The sequence below is a fragment of the Accipiter gentilis genome, chromosome 15 (genome assembly GCF_929443795.1).
Source record: "Accipiter gentilis chromosome 15, bAccGen1.1, whole genome shotgun sequence".
Lineage (NCBI taxonomy): Eukaryota > Metazoa > Chordata > Aves > Accipitriformes > Accipitridae > Astur > Astur gentilis.
In genome coordinates, this window is record NC_064894.1 from 21,395,525 (window position 1) to 21,414,518 (window position 18,994).

At 43.6% G+C, this 18,994-nt stretch overlaps 1 protein-coding gene across 1 annotated transcript in view; it reads right to left on the reverse strand.

The window, feature by feature from the left end:
• Nucleotides 1–1,642: 1,642 nt before the first annotated feature.
• The window catches only part of SCML4 (Scm polycomb group protein like 4), a 46,913-nt gene continuing 29,561 nt past the window's right edge, over nucleotides 1,643–18,994 (reverse strand). Inside the window, exons 5-7 of the mRNA XM_049818028.1 lie at nucleotides 15,798–16,064; nucleotides 6,860–7,005; nucleotides 1,643–1,768 (exon numbers count right to left, since the gene is read on the reverse strand). Coding sequence (XP_049673985.1) covers nucleotides 1,643–1,768; nucleotides 6,860–7,005; nucleotides 15,798–16,064 — 539 coding nt within the window. The remainder of the gene's footprint in view (nucleotides 1,769–6,859; nucleotides 7,006–15,797; nucleotides 16,065–18,994) is intronic.

Here is an 18,994-nt window from a genome sequence, read left to right on the forward strand (position 1 = left end):
AGTGAAAGTCTTGTGGGATATGGTTTCTCATGTTGTTAAGGATTTTCAGGATTAGGTCTTGAACTAGTATCTTTTTGTAGGAGTTGTAGTCTAGCAATGTGCACCAAGTTGAATTTTACTCCATGAGGTATTTTTGGTATTATTCTGTTCTTCATAAACAGGGTCAGACAGTATGACGTCTTGCATATTATCAGGACCCCATTTCTCAATTCAGTTGAGGCTAGCTTTAAAATAACCTGCATGACTTACAAACACATGCTACCACTCCTTGTCGCACACTAAGGGTTTAAACTGTACGGATGTGTCCCTTTATCATCCTCCTTTGTGAAGGACGAAAATGAGGGCATACCCATGCCACAAATTACCTCCTCAGCCTGAGACCTGTCCTTTCCCACCTGGCGATGTGGAATATTAATGAGCACTTTTTGGATTTGTGTAAGAGGCAGAAGAGCATTATTTTTAATCCACTTGAGACGATAAAGCCTGGCACATCTGCATATGTGCTGAAAGCCGCAGCGCAATCAGGAACCAACCCTACAGCGTCCACCCTGGACCTGACCATCGTTGCAAAGTGCAGAGATGTGCCCTGCATTGATAGCTCCACCTGGGGAATGCTTCCGCCCAGCTCCCTCGCTTTTTAAAAATGCAGACAAAACCAAAACCAGAAATTCTGCTTTTTCTTAGAGTGCCACAAACTGTACGCCAGACAGAAATGGCTCAGGGAAGGGAGGGAAGGGAGCCGACAGCTGAGCACGCCAGACACCGTGGGAGCCATCCGCCCCCTCTTCGGCATAACGGGAAACATCCTGTCAGAAACACTCGCTGCATTTGGGCTTTTCTTGAATTAATTATCCGTAAACGGTGACGGGCTTATCCTGCTGGGAGCCTGCGATTCCTTGTCGGTGTTCGTAGATGTGCTCGATAGGAGAGTCGTGATGGTCAAAGCTCATCAGAAAGAAAGCACCATGGCATCAGAACTCCAGCCTCAAGTGTATTAGGGCTGCTCCCTCTAGTGGGAAAAAGTACTTTAGCTGCAACACCCCCTCCTTTTCCCCCCCTATTTTCTTTTTTTTTTTTTTTTAACTTTCTTTTTCTTTCCCCACCCCCTCCTTTTTTTAAACTGAAGAATTCAAGTTTTCCAGATAGTGCAAGACATGGGGCAGTTCCCATCAGACAACAGGTGACCAAACGCCACGCTCTTCCGACCCTTGAGCAGCGGTGGTGGAGCTGGAGCCCACCCAGCTGATGCAGGTCAGCGGTTACTCCTCCGAGGTGGACCCGTGGCAAGTGAGAGACTCTTGGTTTGTCTTCCAGCAGTCCTCAGCGTAAGCCGTAGCTGTGTTTGGTTTTGATTTCCCACTTCTGATTACAAAAATAGGACTTACTATAATCATAATAATACCAATGATAAAAAATAATTATTGTAATTATATACTTTTTGGCAAATCATTAACGCAAAGCAGCCCAAAAGACCCCATTGGATTAAAAAAAGGTGACAATGCACAAATGTTAAAAAAGACAAAGTCTTTGTTAAAAAAGAAGGAAAACCAATCTGCAAATGAATGCATTTCTGTAAGGCAACGTGTTACCTTTAGTTTTCTGTCCAGATTTAGGTCAGGTTCTGTTGTTGTTCAAGAAATTGTTAGAACTTGGCTTGCTTGAGCTTATCAATGTGGTAACACAGTTTCAGCGCAGGTCCCAGTTTCAGCCCCAGGTATTTCATGATCATGTCACTTTTCAGCAGCAACAAAGCATTGCCATCAATCTCCTGGTTTCAAAAGAAAGAAAGAGAAACAAAATGTGTCAACCCCCTTCCAGTGCTGCATCCTGACACATTAAACAAGGTGAATCAGAAATAGCATGTCTTTTAGCGTAGAGGTAGCTGAAATGTCATGCATTTTGAAATCCCATTTTAAAAAAGTGAAATCTGAGGTATGATAGAAGGAAACTCTAAAGGAGAGGTTAATCAAATAGTATGTTTTATACTTCAGGAACTATAAGATCTGTCTAGGTTTTCAATTATTTTGCAATTAAAACATGAGGATTATTTAAAAAAAATCAGGGTTGCTCTAAGCCAGTCAGCCTTGAGAGAAAGGAGTGAGAGTAATGGAGAGAGAGAGAGGGATGTGGCTTCACAAACTGCTAATAGCACACCTCTGAATCTCAGTTCCATCTTTGTCCCTGGCTATCTGCATGTTTCACATATCTCTAGTACACATATTCAGTGATATATATATATTTATATACACATGTTTCTTTTTCTTAAATTGAAGATAAGTAGTAACTTTCTTATTTCCTTGCATTTATTAAGAAAATTTGTTCAAATTTAATTTAACCCTCACATAAGTGGAAGAAATTGCTGCCAAGTTCAGTTGTTTATCCCAGACCTATTGGCTTGAAAACCTTATGAAATTACAAAGTGCTACACTGAGCGCAAGGTAGCTTGAGTGCACAGAGGAACAGACTCTTTTACTGTGGACTGTAAAACACAGACTCTTTCAACTGTCCTTGCTTGGATCTTAAGCTTGTCTGGTGTTTCCTGACTGTATTAGCAGATCTGCTAAAAAATACTACCCCTCCCCAGGGCCTCCACCACACTTACATACTTGGACCATCAGAGCTAAAACATAACTAGTGCTATGGGTGTGAGCATCCCTATACACATATACATACGCTAATGCTGTATATATTGTATTCTATGGTTTTGATGGTCAGATGTTTCTTCTGTGATCCGTTACCTACTAATTAAGCAATACTATGGATTCTAATTTGCCCTGATCATTATTATTCCATTTAGTAGGTGATTTAGCTGATGAGCAGTTAAGGTCACTTTCTGATTAACTCAATTAATTAATGGTCTTCATTTTGCAACCCCCACTCTATCCATAATAGAAACTCTTTTCACCCTCCCCCTCTCCTTCCCATTATTTTAAGGAAGATAAGGGAAAGTAATAATAAATATTACATGTAATTAAAATTTGCATAAGAAAGAAAAACAAACTCCTGGAACTGTGATGCCATAGGGTACAATCACTGTCGAGGGTTTGGTGTGGAGGCAGCTGTTTCTAAATGTTGAGTTCAGCATTTTATTATTTCCTTTATTATTATTATTGTGTGGGGGTCAAAATTAAACTCCATGACAAGAGTATGCCAGAGGGAGCATTCACATCCAATTAAATATCCTGTATTTGCCATGTCCCTGTGCAGATGTTGGCTTAACTTCTTTACACTACTACTATGTCAGCTCTTTTAAAAAATAATTTTAAAAAGGATTCTATAGCATGGCCCCCAAGTCTGCAAAAGTCCCACCAGAAGATCTTGAATCGGATCTGGAGCTGGTAAAATTCAGTGCCATCAGTGCAATTCGCTTGTTTCCCATGAGTTAAGATCAGGCCCACTGCAAGTTAGAAAATTGCAGGAGAACATTGCCGTGTTCCTGCAGGGGGATGTGAGCAGCAAATATATGAGCTGCAAGGTCATGATATCGTGGGTATAAACAGACAGCTTCCACCTGCAAGAATGAGTATTACTCTGTGCTGGCTTCTTGCAGCACTTACTCTGAGGATAGTGTTCAAAAAGCAGAGTGGCCCCTAAACAAGCCCTGTGCCATGGAAAAAAGAATTGCACCTGGTGGTGGCCATCCCCCAGGATGAGGCTTTGAATGAGAAAGATGAAAGTCCCCATCTTCATGGGTGTTTAAGCACATAATTCTGAATAAAATCAAAGACTTCAGGATCTATATCCTGCCTCAGATATGTATTTTCCTTCTTTTGTATTCTTCAGTCTTCTGAACAAGACACCAACCCTGGTAAAGCCACCACCTGCGACAGGAGTGCAGCAAGTGGCGGCTCAGTGGTCAGTGCTCAAACACTCAAGATGAAAGTCTGGAGAAAGATGCATGCTCACAAGTCTGATGTCTAGCACTGGCGGAGACAGGTTGCTATTTGAATAAATTGGATTAATTATGTCAAAGGTTTTTGTCTCCTTCATACATGCATTTGCCAATCACTGGCCATAATTAAACTGTCAGACCATAACGTTGCTTCGATCCCTTCCAGCTTGAGTTTTCTACCTGCTAATTCCCCATGTAAGTCCTTCCCCTCCTCCATTTCCCTTCCCCCAGTCTTTCTACCAAGTCTTTCTTGCTGAGAGCACTGCAGTGCACGGGGCAGTGCTGCTACAAGGTCCCTGCCAGGCTGACAGCTCCTTTGCATGAGGCCAAAAGATCTACCATCAGCTATGGGCTCGGCTCTCCTTGGTGCACAGTCCTGCCGAGGGAGCAGGGAACAGCAGAGGGGAGGTAGTAGGCAGCTTCATGGTCTTTGGTGGACACTCTCAGGAGCTGCCTGTGACAGAGCTCCTTGGGTGTCTTGGCAAGAAGAAAAGCTTCTGCTTCTCGTGTGCAGAGCAGAGACAGAGCCAGGTCATCCTGCAACACCTACTGCAGCAGCGGAGGATAAGGGCTGCAGCTCCTTACTGCGTGCTGGGAGATCTGGCGCCGGGGACCGCGGTCAACACCCAAATGGCTTAATATAGCAGTGGGAGAGCACACTGCCCACGTGCAGGATACCCCCCCCAGCCTTTTCTTCCTGGTGGTCCCACCACCCTCTCCCTCCCAGTGTCATAGCTCAGATGAGCTGATTGCCAATGCAACGATTTCAGGTGATAGCTGGGCCTTGTCAATGACAGTAAGTGCTTCTAAGTAAATTATGCACCTGCTTCATAGAAAGATTGAACATACAAGAAGATATGGCTAAGGTTAATGGACTAATCACTTGTCTCTCACCCCTGGGGTCTCCATGCTAATCCAGATGAGATCTGAAGGCTGAAAAATTGCAGGGACATATATAACTCAAAGGCGTAATTGAATTGAGTTGTGTTGTAATCTTACCCAGGTTCTCACACCTACGGCATATTTTACAAGGAAACCAATGATAAGTAGAGCCCATGGGTGCTGGGTGTTCAACAAAGGATGACAGGGACGGTCTTTAGTGACAATTTAGCTTGGTATCTTTGGTCACAGAGCAGTTGTAGTATCGTGGCACGTTCCAGCGCAGCTGGCCCATGACTGCCTGGAATGTGTCACTGCCCTGTTGCTAGATAAAAGCACGTTGTGCCATCCTTTGCTACACGCAGAAACTAGACAAAAACGATGCTTTTACACTGTCCATATTTACAAGATGAACTCTAAACATTTCTTTTCTTTGGGATGTACCTGTATGCCTCAGACCATGGCAATTCTCTCTCCCTTGCATGAAGAGTTTTCTCTTGATGCACAGCCCCTTCTGAGAGTCTCAAAAACTTACGCTAAAGAAAGTTCCTTTAAATCTAACGGTGGTTTGTTTACCTGCCTCGTTACCCACATGGCCAATGTAGGCCATGTTTTCATTATCAGCTTGTAAGGCAGATCTAACTTCTCTGCAGAATGCAGGGAAAGTAGGCTGGCAGCTGTCCTGTAATTGCAGATTTGGTCCTAGCACCAGTGTGCCTGCCCTGTTCTCAACCCAGCAGCCTGTCTGCAGAATGGCAGATGGCCTCAATACCTGCCTAGGGTGAGCAGACACCAAGGCCTGTGTTCATTTTCACCTGCTCCTCAGCCACCTCCTCTCCTCAGTATCTGGAAACCCTGCACCCAATGTGTAGCTGGAAGTCTATCAGTTGTCTCCCTCAGCTCTTGTCTGCAGCCCCACACTCCCACCCGTCCCTGCTGGCACACAGGCAAGGAGTGGAACCTGGTGATCAAGGCCTCTTGCTTGCTTTGCAGCTTAAGGTGCTGTTCAGGAGTCAGGGCTGGGCAGCTCTTGCTTAGACCTTGGTCCAGGCATTTACATCCAAAGAAATGACCTCCAGCTGAACACAAGCAAGTCACTTTTAGGGTAAAATCCATTTTCACAGACAGTCTGAACTGATCAAGGAGAGATGGAGGAGGAGGAGGAGGAGGCTGAAGATGCCATTAGATGCATTGGTGCCAACTCCATATACAGCAGCAGAACAAGAAACTCCAGATCAGATGTGTGTTTACAGTCTTCCCCTTTACTAATTAAGGATAATATAATTTCTACCACTGGAGATTGCCTAGCAAAAGCAACTATCATTTCTCCCGTGAGTCAGCAGGTCTGTTAAATTTGGTTATGTAGTTACATAAATCTGAAGGGAAAAAGATTAAAAGCTTGGCTGTTTTGGGTTTCTCCTGTTAAACATCTAGAGACACATAAAAAATGCTCTTCAGAGAAGAATCATAGGTATCCTGGGAAAAAATTGTTGTTGAGACGAGGCTTTTTTGTGCCAATCTGACAATGAAAAATGAGCACCAGATCCTCAGTGCTTTCTCTTAGGCTTGGCATAGAAACAATTTATGCTGGCATGGTTGGGAACAATAGTGAGCATTTTCTAAAGACATTGTTAGGGTCTCCCCATTGAACGATAAATAGAATAGAATAGGACAGAACAGAACATACTAGACTATTTCAGTTGGAAGGGACCTACAATGATCATCTAGTCCAACTGCTTGACCACTTCAGGGCTGACCAAAAGTTAAAGCATGTTATTAAGGGCATTATCCAAAAGCCTCTTAAACACTGACAGGCTTGGGGCATCGACCACCTCTCCAGGAAGCCTGTTTCAGTCTTTGACCACCTTCTCGAGCGGCAAGTGAACATTTCTTCAGCCCAAACCCCCCAGCAGTGCTGAACTCCTTGCAGGGCCCTGTGTTCAGCCTGACTGTGCACAAACACTGCCTGTAGCAGTCAAAGGCACCTTGGGGGGGTGTGTGTGTGTGATATGTACTGGCTATCTCTTGGGGCTGCCCATGCATTTGGCTTAAATTACTCAGAAGCAGTAAGGGCAGCCTTCTACATACGTGTTTTCTGAAGAGCTCCACGTGGGGACCTAAAGCGTGAGGGTCTGCATCCTTCACAAACCAAACCACGTCATCCACCGTCCAGGTCAAAGGATTCTTGCTTGATGGCCGAGCCGCATCTTGTTGTTCTGGTGAAGGACTTGAGGCTATCGGTACAAAAAAGCCCATAACAGTGCATTACAATGGCATGCAGTGGTTTCCTTGGTTTGTGAGCGTGCAGGGGTACGGCAGCCTCACTGCGGCGTTGGACGCTGGATCTGTGTGTGCAAGTATCAGCCTGAGATGGTGGGGTGGGGAGACAAGGGGACTTGGAGCAGTTTCCGATCTGCTTATCGGGAGACATGATCCCAGCTGGTGAATTGCGTTAAAAAACATGAAACCCTCAGGTTCCTGCTGGGGAAGGAAAAATGTGCCAGCTGCCAGGCTCTTAATCCGAGCTGCCCCTGCTGTCTGATCTGCAAGCAGCGGGGATCTTGGCTCAAGAAGACACCACCCTCCCACCTGGAGAGAAAGCGCTTCAGCACTAAACAAAGGAGTTTTTGCCATTGAATGTGAAGGCTAGAGGATAAAATTAGGATTTAGCAAATAGGGTTTTTTTCTTTGCATTCCAATATTCAGACTTATCTTAGAGCTTAAAGGAAGGTTTCTAGTCCATATCCTCCTAATCTTAGGCTCTCACAAAGCTGATGGTCCCCACTGAATGCCTATTTGGAAAGCTACTAAAACACGCAAAGATGAACATTGCACATGTGACTTTTTAATGGTATAAGCCCTGGATGATTTAAGGTCACTTCGGATTGCTGTAGCTTTAAATCAAGTGAATAAAGGCACATTGGAATGAAAGTGCATTTATGTTTTTATTCTTAGTCTCTGCAGAATTATAAATCTCAGCCTACACGTGAATATAATTTGTACCCCCACTAATGCTGTTTCACTATTACAAGAACTACATTATGCTAGGTTACAGGAAAGCTGTTTAAATTTGTTTATATCCACACCAAGCAAACTTTGCATTAGCAGGTGGCAGCACACAGATGTCTAAAATGTTACTTGCCCAGACCTGCTCATCTCTTTCTGTAAAGGCCCAGTTTTTAATGAGAGAGGTGCAAATGGCAAGCAAGCAGACACTACAGAAGACAAAAAAGGAAACAGAAGAGTGCTAGTAGAGGGAGACCACAGATCCTAAACTGGAACCTGGAGAAGCCCCAAGTAGCCAAGAGGGCGATCAGGCCTGCCGAGGAGAGAAGGGCTGAGCTCTCCAGAGAAATACTGAGCCTACAGAGACAGATGAAATGTATGAGGATCCCCATGCGTGACTCAAAACACGATCCTAATTCGTGTGAGCAAATGCAGTGGGCTGGGTTTGTGGCTTATGTAGATTGTCATTCCATTGACTTCAATAGTGCTGTGCTGATTTATATTATCTCAGGCTCTGCCCATATATGCCCAATAACGGCTTTATATGCATATTGGTCATTTTTTTCTTGCCACCATGCTCATCTTATTGTATAATGTAATGGGGGATATTTTGCAGTTACAAAGGATGAACTCCAGAAAGCAGCAGTGCTATGAATGTGCAGATCTGGTCGATGGGCTTCATAATGGGATGTGATGTAAATATCATGATAATTACACTCTCATTTGCTAAGTCACTGTTCTGGATATAAAGGACAAGGAATAGCCGCAGGTCCTCTTAATTAGACAGCGAGGATTGGTGTTCGTATGGACTCAGGCAACCCTGGGCTCCACTCACAGAATAAATGCAATAGACAACGGTACAGACACCATCTGGAGCCTTTGGCGTGAAACGATGAAGACAAAGAGTGCAAAACGAGCAGGGTAATCTTGGCCAACCCCTGGATCATCAGTAACATCAAGTAACTTTGTCAGGGACAAGTGGGAGAACTGAGACTTGTCTTGGAGGCAGAGGGGCGAGTATTTCTCACCTACCTGATCTGCCGATGATCTGGATGCCAGTTGATGTGTGGAGATATTGGGCACCTTGGCACCTCAAACCAAAGGTCAGGGAGAAACCCAGGCTTTTGCAAGCCAGCCGGAAAATAGAGGGGGGAGAGAAAGGTTTGGCCATGCCCGAAGGATTGCAGAAGTTTCTATGCTACTGTCATAATGTGGTCCGGGGAGATGTGCCACTACTGAGGATCACATTTTTTCCCTTAAGTTTGTATGAATGTAAGGAAAGCCCAGGGGGCTTAGCCTGGAATTCACAATGGGCACAGAGAGAGCAGCCCCCGGCCCAGTGACTCCTGCCTGCAACCCGCTGCTTCCAGAAATGCCAGGAAAGGGCAAAGGGGAACAGAGAGCCCCAAGAGCAGTCGGGAGCCTTCACAGGTATTGGAAATATTTGTAATGAAAGGAAGGGGGATGAGAACAAAAGGTTGAAATGACAGAGGAATTCTATTCATTCCTTCACAATCTAGCAATCAATAGCATAAATCTGATTTTTTAAAGACAAATATATAAATGACCTTTCTAAAGAGACATATGGCTAGAACTCTTCCGGGCCCTAGCAGGTGAAGATAACCCTTTCAAATCCCTACCTGAGGTGTAATATAATAATAATATAAAAACAAGAATTATTTGTAGATACTAATTCTTCAGAAATTGTTTCCTCTTTATTTACCTACCTAGAGTCAAGTCCTGGATTCTTTGCTGCTTCTTCATGAATTAAGATGTGTTATTTTACTTGTGTGTAAGGTGCTACCTTTAAATGTTGGTGAAACTGGGATACCAGCAGCTTGCAGACAAATATCTGGAACACAGTTTGTAGCTGGTGAGTCTGAAAACAATCTGTTTTTCCATATACCTTTAAAATGTATTTTGTTGTTTAATTTACTCTGGCTTTTAAACATTGTAGTTCACACATTTAAGTGTAATCTCTCCGTTTACAAAAGAAAATAAATCATTTCATGTCTACACAAAGGCATGGGGTTTGTTTCAATAGCATCACTTTGCTGAAAAATTATATTAAGCACAAAAGTGTTTGATGGCAGCAGGGCAAGTACTATACATTTTTTCTTATCTGAAGGTATTCACACTTAACCTAAGAATTAGATAAATGAAGAAGTCTCATGTCTCCCGGGTATCCTATGCCATCCTGTCATCAGAATTAATCAAGATGATAATGAATACTCAGATTACAAAGAGATGGGAGTGCTCGCGACCAATAATTATTTTTAGAGATCGTAATCTAGGTCAAATCCAATTTCCTGTTTTTGACAGGTGGCAAAAATTTGTCAAATTAATGGAATGGGATATGGAAATTTAGGTAATCAGAGGGAAGCACTTCCCCCTCCTGCCTGAAGCGGTGTTGGGGAAGGAGAGTGAAGAGATTCATCTGCAGAGGAAGGTCTTGGGGCATCCCAGTCGAGACCGTTGCCTGCGTAGAAATGGCTGGAGACACCGGGTCAGTGGCCAAAGCTCTGCGAAGCTGGCAGAAAGATATGGCCTGACTTGGTCTGAGCTCTCACCCCACCCAGGCTATTCTCTGCTCCCCACCTCTGGCGTCAGGACCTTCCTGAGAAGGAGGATGGAGAGAGAGAAAGCCAACAGCCAAACGCTGCAGAGGCATGACAAAGAAATCCGATGCTAAAATGGAGTTAAACCTGCGAAAGAAGGAAAGATAAATAGCAGACTCCCTAAATATGTTCTTGGCAAACATACAGAGCCCAGAGGGAGTACGGTCATTGATAGATAAGAGTGGAAAGGGAGTGACAGATGAACTTTAATATTGCTGCAGGCCTAAATGATTTCTTTGCCTCAAGGGAAGGGGGTGGGAATGAAATTTTAAAAGGTTCTCTCTGACTGCACTGGAGCAGATAATAAGGAACAGCAGATCTACTGAAACTAAGCAGAAGTAGCAGACCCTGAAAGGCGCAGAGAAATGGGAATTATTTTAAAAAACAAGCACCTCCCCCTATAAGCAAGGACAGGAGGAATGCTTTGTAGAAGACACTTTTCTAAAAGTCTAGGGCACACCAAGCAGGAGAAGAGGAAAGGCAACAGAAGAGCAGGCATGTGGGAGAACACAATTACAGGATATTTATGGGCACGGGGGGGTTGACGAGCCACAGTCAGCAGAGAGCTCTGCAAAGAACATTGGGCTTAGCACATCGATTTACGCTGGCAGGCGCCTGCAGGAGATACCGTGCACCACCTGGCTGGTGGCCTCGGCCCCGTGGCATGGCAGAGCAGAGTCCTCATCCCACCAGTGCAGCGGCTGCTCCCGCTCCCAGCACGGCACACACCGCATCGGGATGCAACATCGCGGGTGCTCCTCTGCCCCCTGCAAGAGCAGCCCAGCCTCCAGCTGCATGAGATGTGGCCATGGGCTGGCATTAAATATTTATTTGGTCTTTTCTTGCATTGTCTCTCTTTTGAAGGGAAAAAAAAAAAAAAGGCAGCTCACTGAAAGCATCGAAACTGTAAATGTCCTCAAAAATTAACAGGCAGGTTGTGTTTGCGTGGTGGGACCCAGTGCTGAACCCCACAATGCCATCAGCAGCTCCTTTGCCACTGGCTTGGGGAGGTGCTGGATCTGGCCCCCACAAGGTGTTTGCAGCATTATTTTGGAAAAAGAGAAACTTCAAACCCTGTGCCCCCAAATATTTTCAGGAAATAAATGTATTAGCAAGCAGGATTGCCTCTTTAACAAAGGCCCTCAGGTGATAATAATTAGCGCTAATATTGGATAATAAAATCTACATAAAAATAACAAGCTACAGGGCAAGGTTAAGGTTATTATGTGGTGGTTGAACAGGCAATTCTTCATACTTGGAATAAAGGCTTTGTTTGTTATGTAAGCAGGCTTGGAAAGGTTTATGATGTCCTTGACTATTCCTTCACTGATTTAAGAGATTCAATTTGGCAAATGATGACAGGAAAGCGCATGTTTATCTGTTAGCAGCCCCAACTGGCTTTTTGAAATGAGATTTTTTGTTTTGTTTTGTTTTGGAATTTTTTAGCATAATCATGGAGAATTAGGCATCAAGCTTCCAATCGCATTAATGAGAGCTTTGAGGTTTAATCTCATCCATTCCGCTTGAAAGACATGTTCTGCTATGCACTGAGATATGTTTTATGGTTATGGTTTTTTCCGTGATATTTGCCCACCATGATAAATAAAGCAAGCTATTTTTCAAAACTATCCATAAATAAAGAGGATTGGTTTGAGGTTTCAGAGAGAAATTCTTCCTCTTTTTAATGAGTCCTGCCCATCCCTGCCTTGTAAGTATGCAAACTGAGGAGGCTAAGAACAGAGACTGGCATGCACCACTTACTCATCCTTGCTCACTTATGAGTCAGCAGCATATAAATTATCCCTAGAAAGAGGGAAGACAGGCGCAGAAGGATCGTTGTGAAAGCACAGATTCCAAAGACCTTTACAAGAGAGATCTTGCAGAGACAATAATCAAACTCTTCTGTGGCTGCACGAAGGCAATTGCAGAAAGGTGTGTATTTTAAAAGTCTGGGATTGCCAGTAAAAGTGGAAGCAGCATGGTAGGTGCAAGTATGACAGCTGTGAAGAAATACAGTTTCTAATTTTAAGGAGGAGCAGGCAATGTTCTGTAGGACTCTACGGTGGGAATTCCAGTGTCAGAGAGCTGATGCTATTGGAAATGGAGTCGGAGATGAAATTAGGCTGTGACTGGAAACAGCACAGTTTCTTTAATGCTAGAAGTGGTATCGTAATGCATCCATGGGCACCTTGCCTTCATGGATGTCACTGTATTGCTCATCACAGCCACTGAAAGCTGCCTGGTCATGTCTGAGAGCAAATGGCTCTCCTCTGCCTCAGGCTCTGCCAACTCCTGCCATGGAGTGTGGGAGAGTCTCTGCTGGAGTCTCCAGAAAGCAGCTGAGGGGATCAGAGGAAATGGGATGGATAGTGGTGGCACAAACATACAAAAGCTGTTTGTGCTGCCATACATTGGTGGAGCACAGGGGATTGCTATTGCCTTGTTAGAGAGCCTGACAGCAAACCCGTCTCTGTACGGCTTTGCGTGTACCTCTGTGACAGACACTAATCTACAATGGATGATACTGGGACTAATAAATTGTTAATAATTATAAATAAGCAAAATCAATGAATTTATAACCATTTTCATGATGTTCAGTGCATAACTGCCAGTTTTAGAGCACCCTTACTGTTGAGCTAGCCAAATGACCCAGAGGTCCCAGAGGAGCTAGACTGTGAAAGTGTCAAATGCTTGTCACATAAAAAATACTAAGCAGTTTTGGGATGAGTCCTATTATCCCAAAATATTATATGCAGCTGCTTAAAGTCACTTGTAACTGCTTCAGAGGCACCCACATATCATGGGTGCCTGGTTCAAAAGCAATCTCTTCCTCTTTGCTCCTCAAAGTGCTTTAATATGTTTTAAGCTAGAGAAATACAGGAACCTGCAAAGCCTACTGCATGGCCACTCTATGACTTTTCTGTTGGTTCAGTTCTGGAAAAACGATGTGCCACCTTTTAGGCTTTCATCTTGTAAAGACTGCAGATTTTGTGGGAAGTCATGATAAGAGAGATGGAGCTGTTTCTTGACGCTTAGCTTTCTGCTCAGGACCATGCTAAACTTTCACAAGACATTAGCTGAGACTGGGAAACTGTGACATTCGGAGTCAGAAACAAGAAGGGAAAGTAATGCAGCTGAGCAAGCTTAAGGAGCTCTGATTTTAAGCTTCAGTCCCTTGAACATAGTTTCAAATCCCTGATACCAAGGCTTTTCTCCACACAACACATTCTTAAGCACAGGAATTTTGTGGATGCTGAAAATATACAAAGTATTCAATAAGCCACTGAGTGATTCAGGGGAGAAAAATCTATGAAGGGTTACTAAATATGAATCCACCACCTCTGGTTCAGGAGGTCCCTGAGCCACAAATTTCTGAAGGTGGAGAGGATGGTGGGGAAGCACCACCATCTCTGCACTTACGTCTTTTCTGGGGGTGTGCTGCTCTCTCATGCAGGAGACGGGATGCGCAGCTAGACAGACCTTTGCTCTGAACTGCTCTGACCCTTCCTGTGTACTACAAAGAGATAACGACTGATCCCAAGCAGAATGATAAAGATTTTCAAAGCAAGCAAGTAGCAACATTGTTAAATCTTGGCTCCTCACAGCTGCCAACTAAAAAGCTTGACGAAAAGGGTCCCAGTTCTGCTGGGAGGCTCTGGGGAAGCAGTGGGAGAGGGGAAAATGAATCCTGTGCACAGTAAGCCTCTTGTCCTGCCAGCACCTGATTATGCCGACCCGAGAGGCACTGAACAAGATCTGAAAGAAAAGGCTTTTCATTTCCTTTTCTTTGTAACTGAGGCACCCGGTTCTTAGTGATAACCTTTTACAAGTTGTTTGTGGTACTGCATTTCTATACTATCCACTTTGCTTTGAGTAAAGTTGATTCTATAAGTAAAGAAAAAATAATTATGAGAACTGACCGCTTATCATCTGTGGTTTGTATAATAGAGTAACACAGGGGTAAAGCAGGAAACAAGTGTGTGAAAATAATAGCAAAGTGAGTGATGATTTGGGGTAGATATCGAACATATAAGAAGGCAAACTTAGATAAACAAAGGAATACAAGGATAAATACCGGTAATACATATTTTTGGAAGAAGAATAATGTTTTGAAATATTAAATAGTGAAAGTTCAGGAACAAGAAATAATACAGGTGTTGGGGAGGTGAGGGATGTGAAGAAATTACGCAAAGATCTGCGGCTACTGGAAAGAGGCTCTGGAGTGGCTACCAAGAAAGAATATGCAGAATCACTTGTAGTTTCCAGGGGAAATGCAAGGGCAGAAAGACAGTGTAATGAGCTAATGGTAGACAAAGGGGCTAGGGGAATCAGCAAGGCTTCTGCAAATATATCAAGATTAAAAAAAAAAATAATACTAGAGTGACAGTAGATTCCATTAATAAATGAGGAAGGGAAAGAAATTAATGACTTAAAAATGGCCAAGACACTCAACTCCTTTGTTAGATCTATCTTCAAGATGAAAAATGCATAAATGAAGTTTGAATAATTAGTAAGGGGTGAAGACACTGTTGGAATCACTGCTGATAAAGACCTGTTAATGGAGAACTTGGAAAATGCAAACAAAGACAAAGTTAACGGAAGTTCAGGGAATTAGCTAACCTGTTTGATGAACCTAGGTCATTTCTAGAGAAAAAAAAATCATGGCTAATAGGGAATAAAGCTAATGGGCAGAGCGACTGATCCAGCAAACATAAATCCTAGCAGAGTAACAGGACAAAAATACAAAGAGAGGAAAGAGGAAGGGTTATTGAATGCAGTGGTTCCCATGGCATCCCTTGAATTTGCAGATAAAATTCTTGTGACTTTGCTTCCTGAAAGATAAAAGAGCCTTGAGCAGTGAGCTGGATGATTTCTAAAAATATGTTTTGCTGGATAGTCTTTTTCAAGCAAAATCTGGCTTGGTTCATGATTAAAGGGGCAGGATGGGCCACGCAGTTAGGAAGTAAAACCTTTTGCTAAAATGCTTTGAGGTAGGCACTAATGTTTGGGTTTGCTCTGCATCGTATCTTGTACACAGCTGGTGTCACACAACTAACAGGTACCTGCCAGTAGGCAGTATCAGTCTTTGGGAGGAATGCCTTATATATTAATATTTATATCTGTAAGTCGATAATAACAGTTGTGATTGCCACACAATTATACATAATACGTATGCTTACATAATTAATAACAGCATTAGAAAACATTCACCTTTTTACTTAATGATGAACAGATTGATTTTGTGTTTACATAGGATATTAGTTCTACTTTGCGTAAGTGATCTGGATGGATGTCAACCCAGATGCACCTCACTAATTTTCCTGGGAATTTGGGAGTGAGTTAAGACTCCAGCATGGCACCAGCATAGAACACACATTGCTAAATGGAAGATGTTATATTACCACTTCTGTTTGCTTCAAGATAGGTCCCATTCCTTGTTGGGCTGGAGGTCTGATGCCGCAGGCCAGTAGACGAGGACCCCCCTGAAGACATCTGGGCAGGACGATGGCTACAGGAGGAAGAGGAGCCTCCAGCAGGACGTCCATCTGCAGGACTCTGCCGCATGGCGTACATGGAGCCCATGCAGCCGAAGGCAGAATCGGCAGGATCCACGCTGTACCGCTTCATGTTTGCAGGATCAGCCAGGTAGTCCTCAGGTATGACTGTTTCTGCTCAGGAAGCCAAGACAAAAGAAACATCAGTAAAACAGAACTAATTTTAATTCACCTTGAAAAAAACCCATATATTTTTGCCCAAATTCCCTTCTTTTGGCAAAAAGTTTAACTCCATTTCCAACTTACTGTACAGACAACTGGCTCCATGAGGGATCCTTGCTGAGAATTAATAAATAATGAAGGGAAGTACAACCTCTCAGAAGTCAGTAGAGTCACAACTGGGAAACTATGGCTTGATGTGACTCATCTGAGTCAGTTTACAGCAATATTCTCCATAAAGTCCTGGGCTGCTGACTGACGGGTCCTGTTTGGCTCATGGTGCTCCCCAAATACCACTGAGACTGGAGGATCATGCAGCTATTGTTTGCTCTGTCTTTTGTTTAAAAACATGAAAGTTGAAAGGAAGAAGGCAGAGGAGGACAACAGGGCAGGTAGTTTGTTGGCTTGATAATACCTGGCAGCCAGTAGGAGGGAGTGAAGGTAATAAACCAAAGCGTTCTAGCTGCAATTACCAGAATTAATCAGAAAATATCCTCTGCTGCAGACATCCATCTGGCCCAGTATCCCACAAGGAGAAGAGGCTTGATGGCTGATGAGCACACCCAAGGTTTATCATGGACAGAGATGTGTGAGTGGGTCACTCAGACCCGGCTCATGTTCAGACACATGTGCCACCATCACGGACAACTGCAAACAATTGCTTTGGTTCCTCTCCGCTATGTTGCACTTTGTGCACTGTGTAGGAGCTAAATACCTTGCTTTTTAGACTCCTCCCTATAAACCAAATATTGCACTTAGAGACAGACCTATTTTAAAAACTTATATTCCCCTTTGCTTGGGGGTCTAACACACAGGCATGAGGCAGGTCTAGCCCCAGGTTTTGCAGTACAGCAACTTTTTTTTGCTAGTTCTCCTCAGACCTAGGTCCAGGGGTGTCTCGCTTCGCTGTCTGGACTGAGACCTCCACATCTGGCTTCTCTGTCTGGACTGAGACCTCCATGTCTGTGTCATTGTCCTGTTCTGGCCAGTGCCAGTCTCCTCCCAACAGGCCTCGATAGCCAAGCTCCTTCCTACTTGATTTTTTTGTCTTCACAAAACAGTCGAAGCTCTTCCACCTCCTCATTCCCACTGCTGTTCGCCCTGCAAAACCAGCCCTCGCCTCACCCAGCCCCAGGACCCTCTCCTCTATCACCACCACCACCACCACCATCACCACCATCACCATCACTGAGATACAAGCAGAGCCCCCGGAAAACTCTCTGAGATCCAAACCTTCACATAATCCCTACAAATACTGGCAACCTGCACTTCAGAGATTCCCACTCTCACTGGATGAAACAAGGTGTTAATATCTGGTGGGCAGGGAGCCCCTAGATTAGGAAAGTGCCTCCCATTGCCCCGTGACATTTCTTTGAGCTGTTGAAAATGCCACTTTCCTCATCACGTGTACTCTCCCCCTCCAGAGACATCTGAGCAGGGTGAAATTACCCCCATGGTATTGCACATCTTCCCTGCCTGAGCAACACCCTCCTCCTGACATGTTGTATAGCCTTACTGAGTAACAGGAAGAATTCATACTGTAATTTCTACTATAAGACCCAAACTCCATCGCTAATGGATGTTGAGGCTGTCTATTATAGAGTTTTCCTTTTAATTTACATTTTTACTCTTTTCCTTTGAAAAAAACCCAACAAACAAACCACCCTGGCAGCTGTGTACAGTAGTTGATATTAAACAAACATGATTTAGTTTGACAACTCAAATATTCAAGAGTTGTGCTATGCCAGCATCCTGGCTCGTGTGTCAAGCCACAGCAGAGATTTTTGTAACATGATTGCCTAACTTTTCATTTTCTTGCTGCTGTCTTTTAAAACTTTGTCCCATTCTGGGCCAAGCCTGGACTTGCCATAAGGCAAACATTAGATCTGAAGGACAGCTGTAAATGTGAAATTTCCTTGCTTTTGGGTACTTGCCTTTGCAACTGCAAGTAACTTTCCTTTAGCAAGGCTTTTTTCCCTTGGATAATTTGGATTCTTACAGCATGCATTCAGGTATCCTGCTGCCTTCTGCCAGGGATTTCTGAGCTTGATTCTCACACAAATACAGATAGGGTGTAATTCAACTGAATTCAACAGAGTTCAGCTAATGTATCACTAGCATAAGAGAAATGGGAATCAGACGCTCTGAACCTTTCTCCCTAACCCCCAACAGATGCCAAAATTGTATAGCAATTGAGCTAAATACCTTGCTTTTCAGACTCCTCCCAATAAACCAAAGAAAATCCAATCAAGCCTCCTCATTCAAAGGAATTTAATTACTGTGTAGAACACTTGCAATAAAAGCCTCATACGCATAAAGAAGACAGCTCTTTCTCCAGCATCCTGCCTGCACTGCATGGAATAATTATGCCTCTTGTGAATCATTACCTCTTTATTCCAGGAAAAGAATGCTCTTTTAATATGATTACAATAGGAAGAAGACACAGACTATCAAAACAACAAACAGCACATTAAAAGAGCCCTGCTAAATAAATGGCATACAGCTTTTATTACTACGGATATAAATGACTCCAAAATTTGTGAGCAGACACCAAGGATTTTTTGACTCATGTCAGACTCTCTCAGTAGTCTGTGTGAAATAAGACATGTGTGGGTGAAATCCCTTAGTGGAAGGACACCTGTGAGTTGCATACGAGACTATGACAAGGAGCCAGACACTGTCAATTCTGTTCCTGACCCTGCCTGAGACTCTTTTCTTGATCTAGATCAATTTATTCCATGTCTCTGCTTTGGGCTCCAAAATGAGAGTAATGACGCCTATTGCCACGGACCAAGCAGGAGCCTCCATTCATTAGTTTGAAACATGCCCCAGTGGAAGGTGCTCTGGGAATTTGAAAAGTCATATTCATGTCTTCATTGGACAGG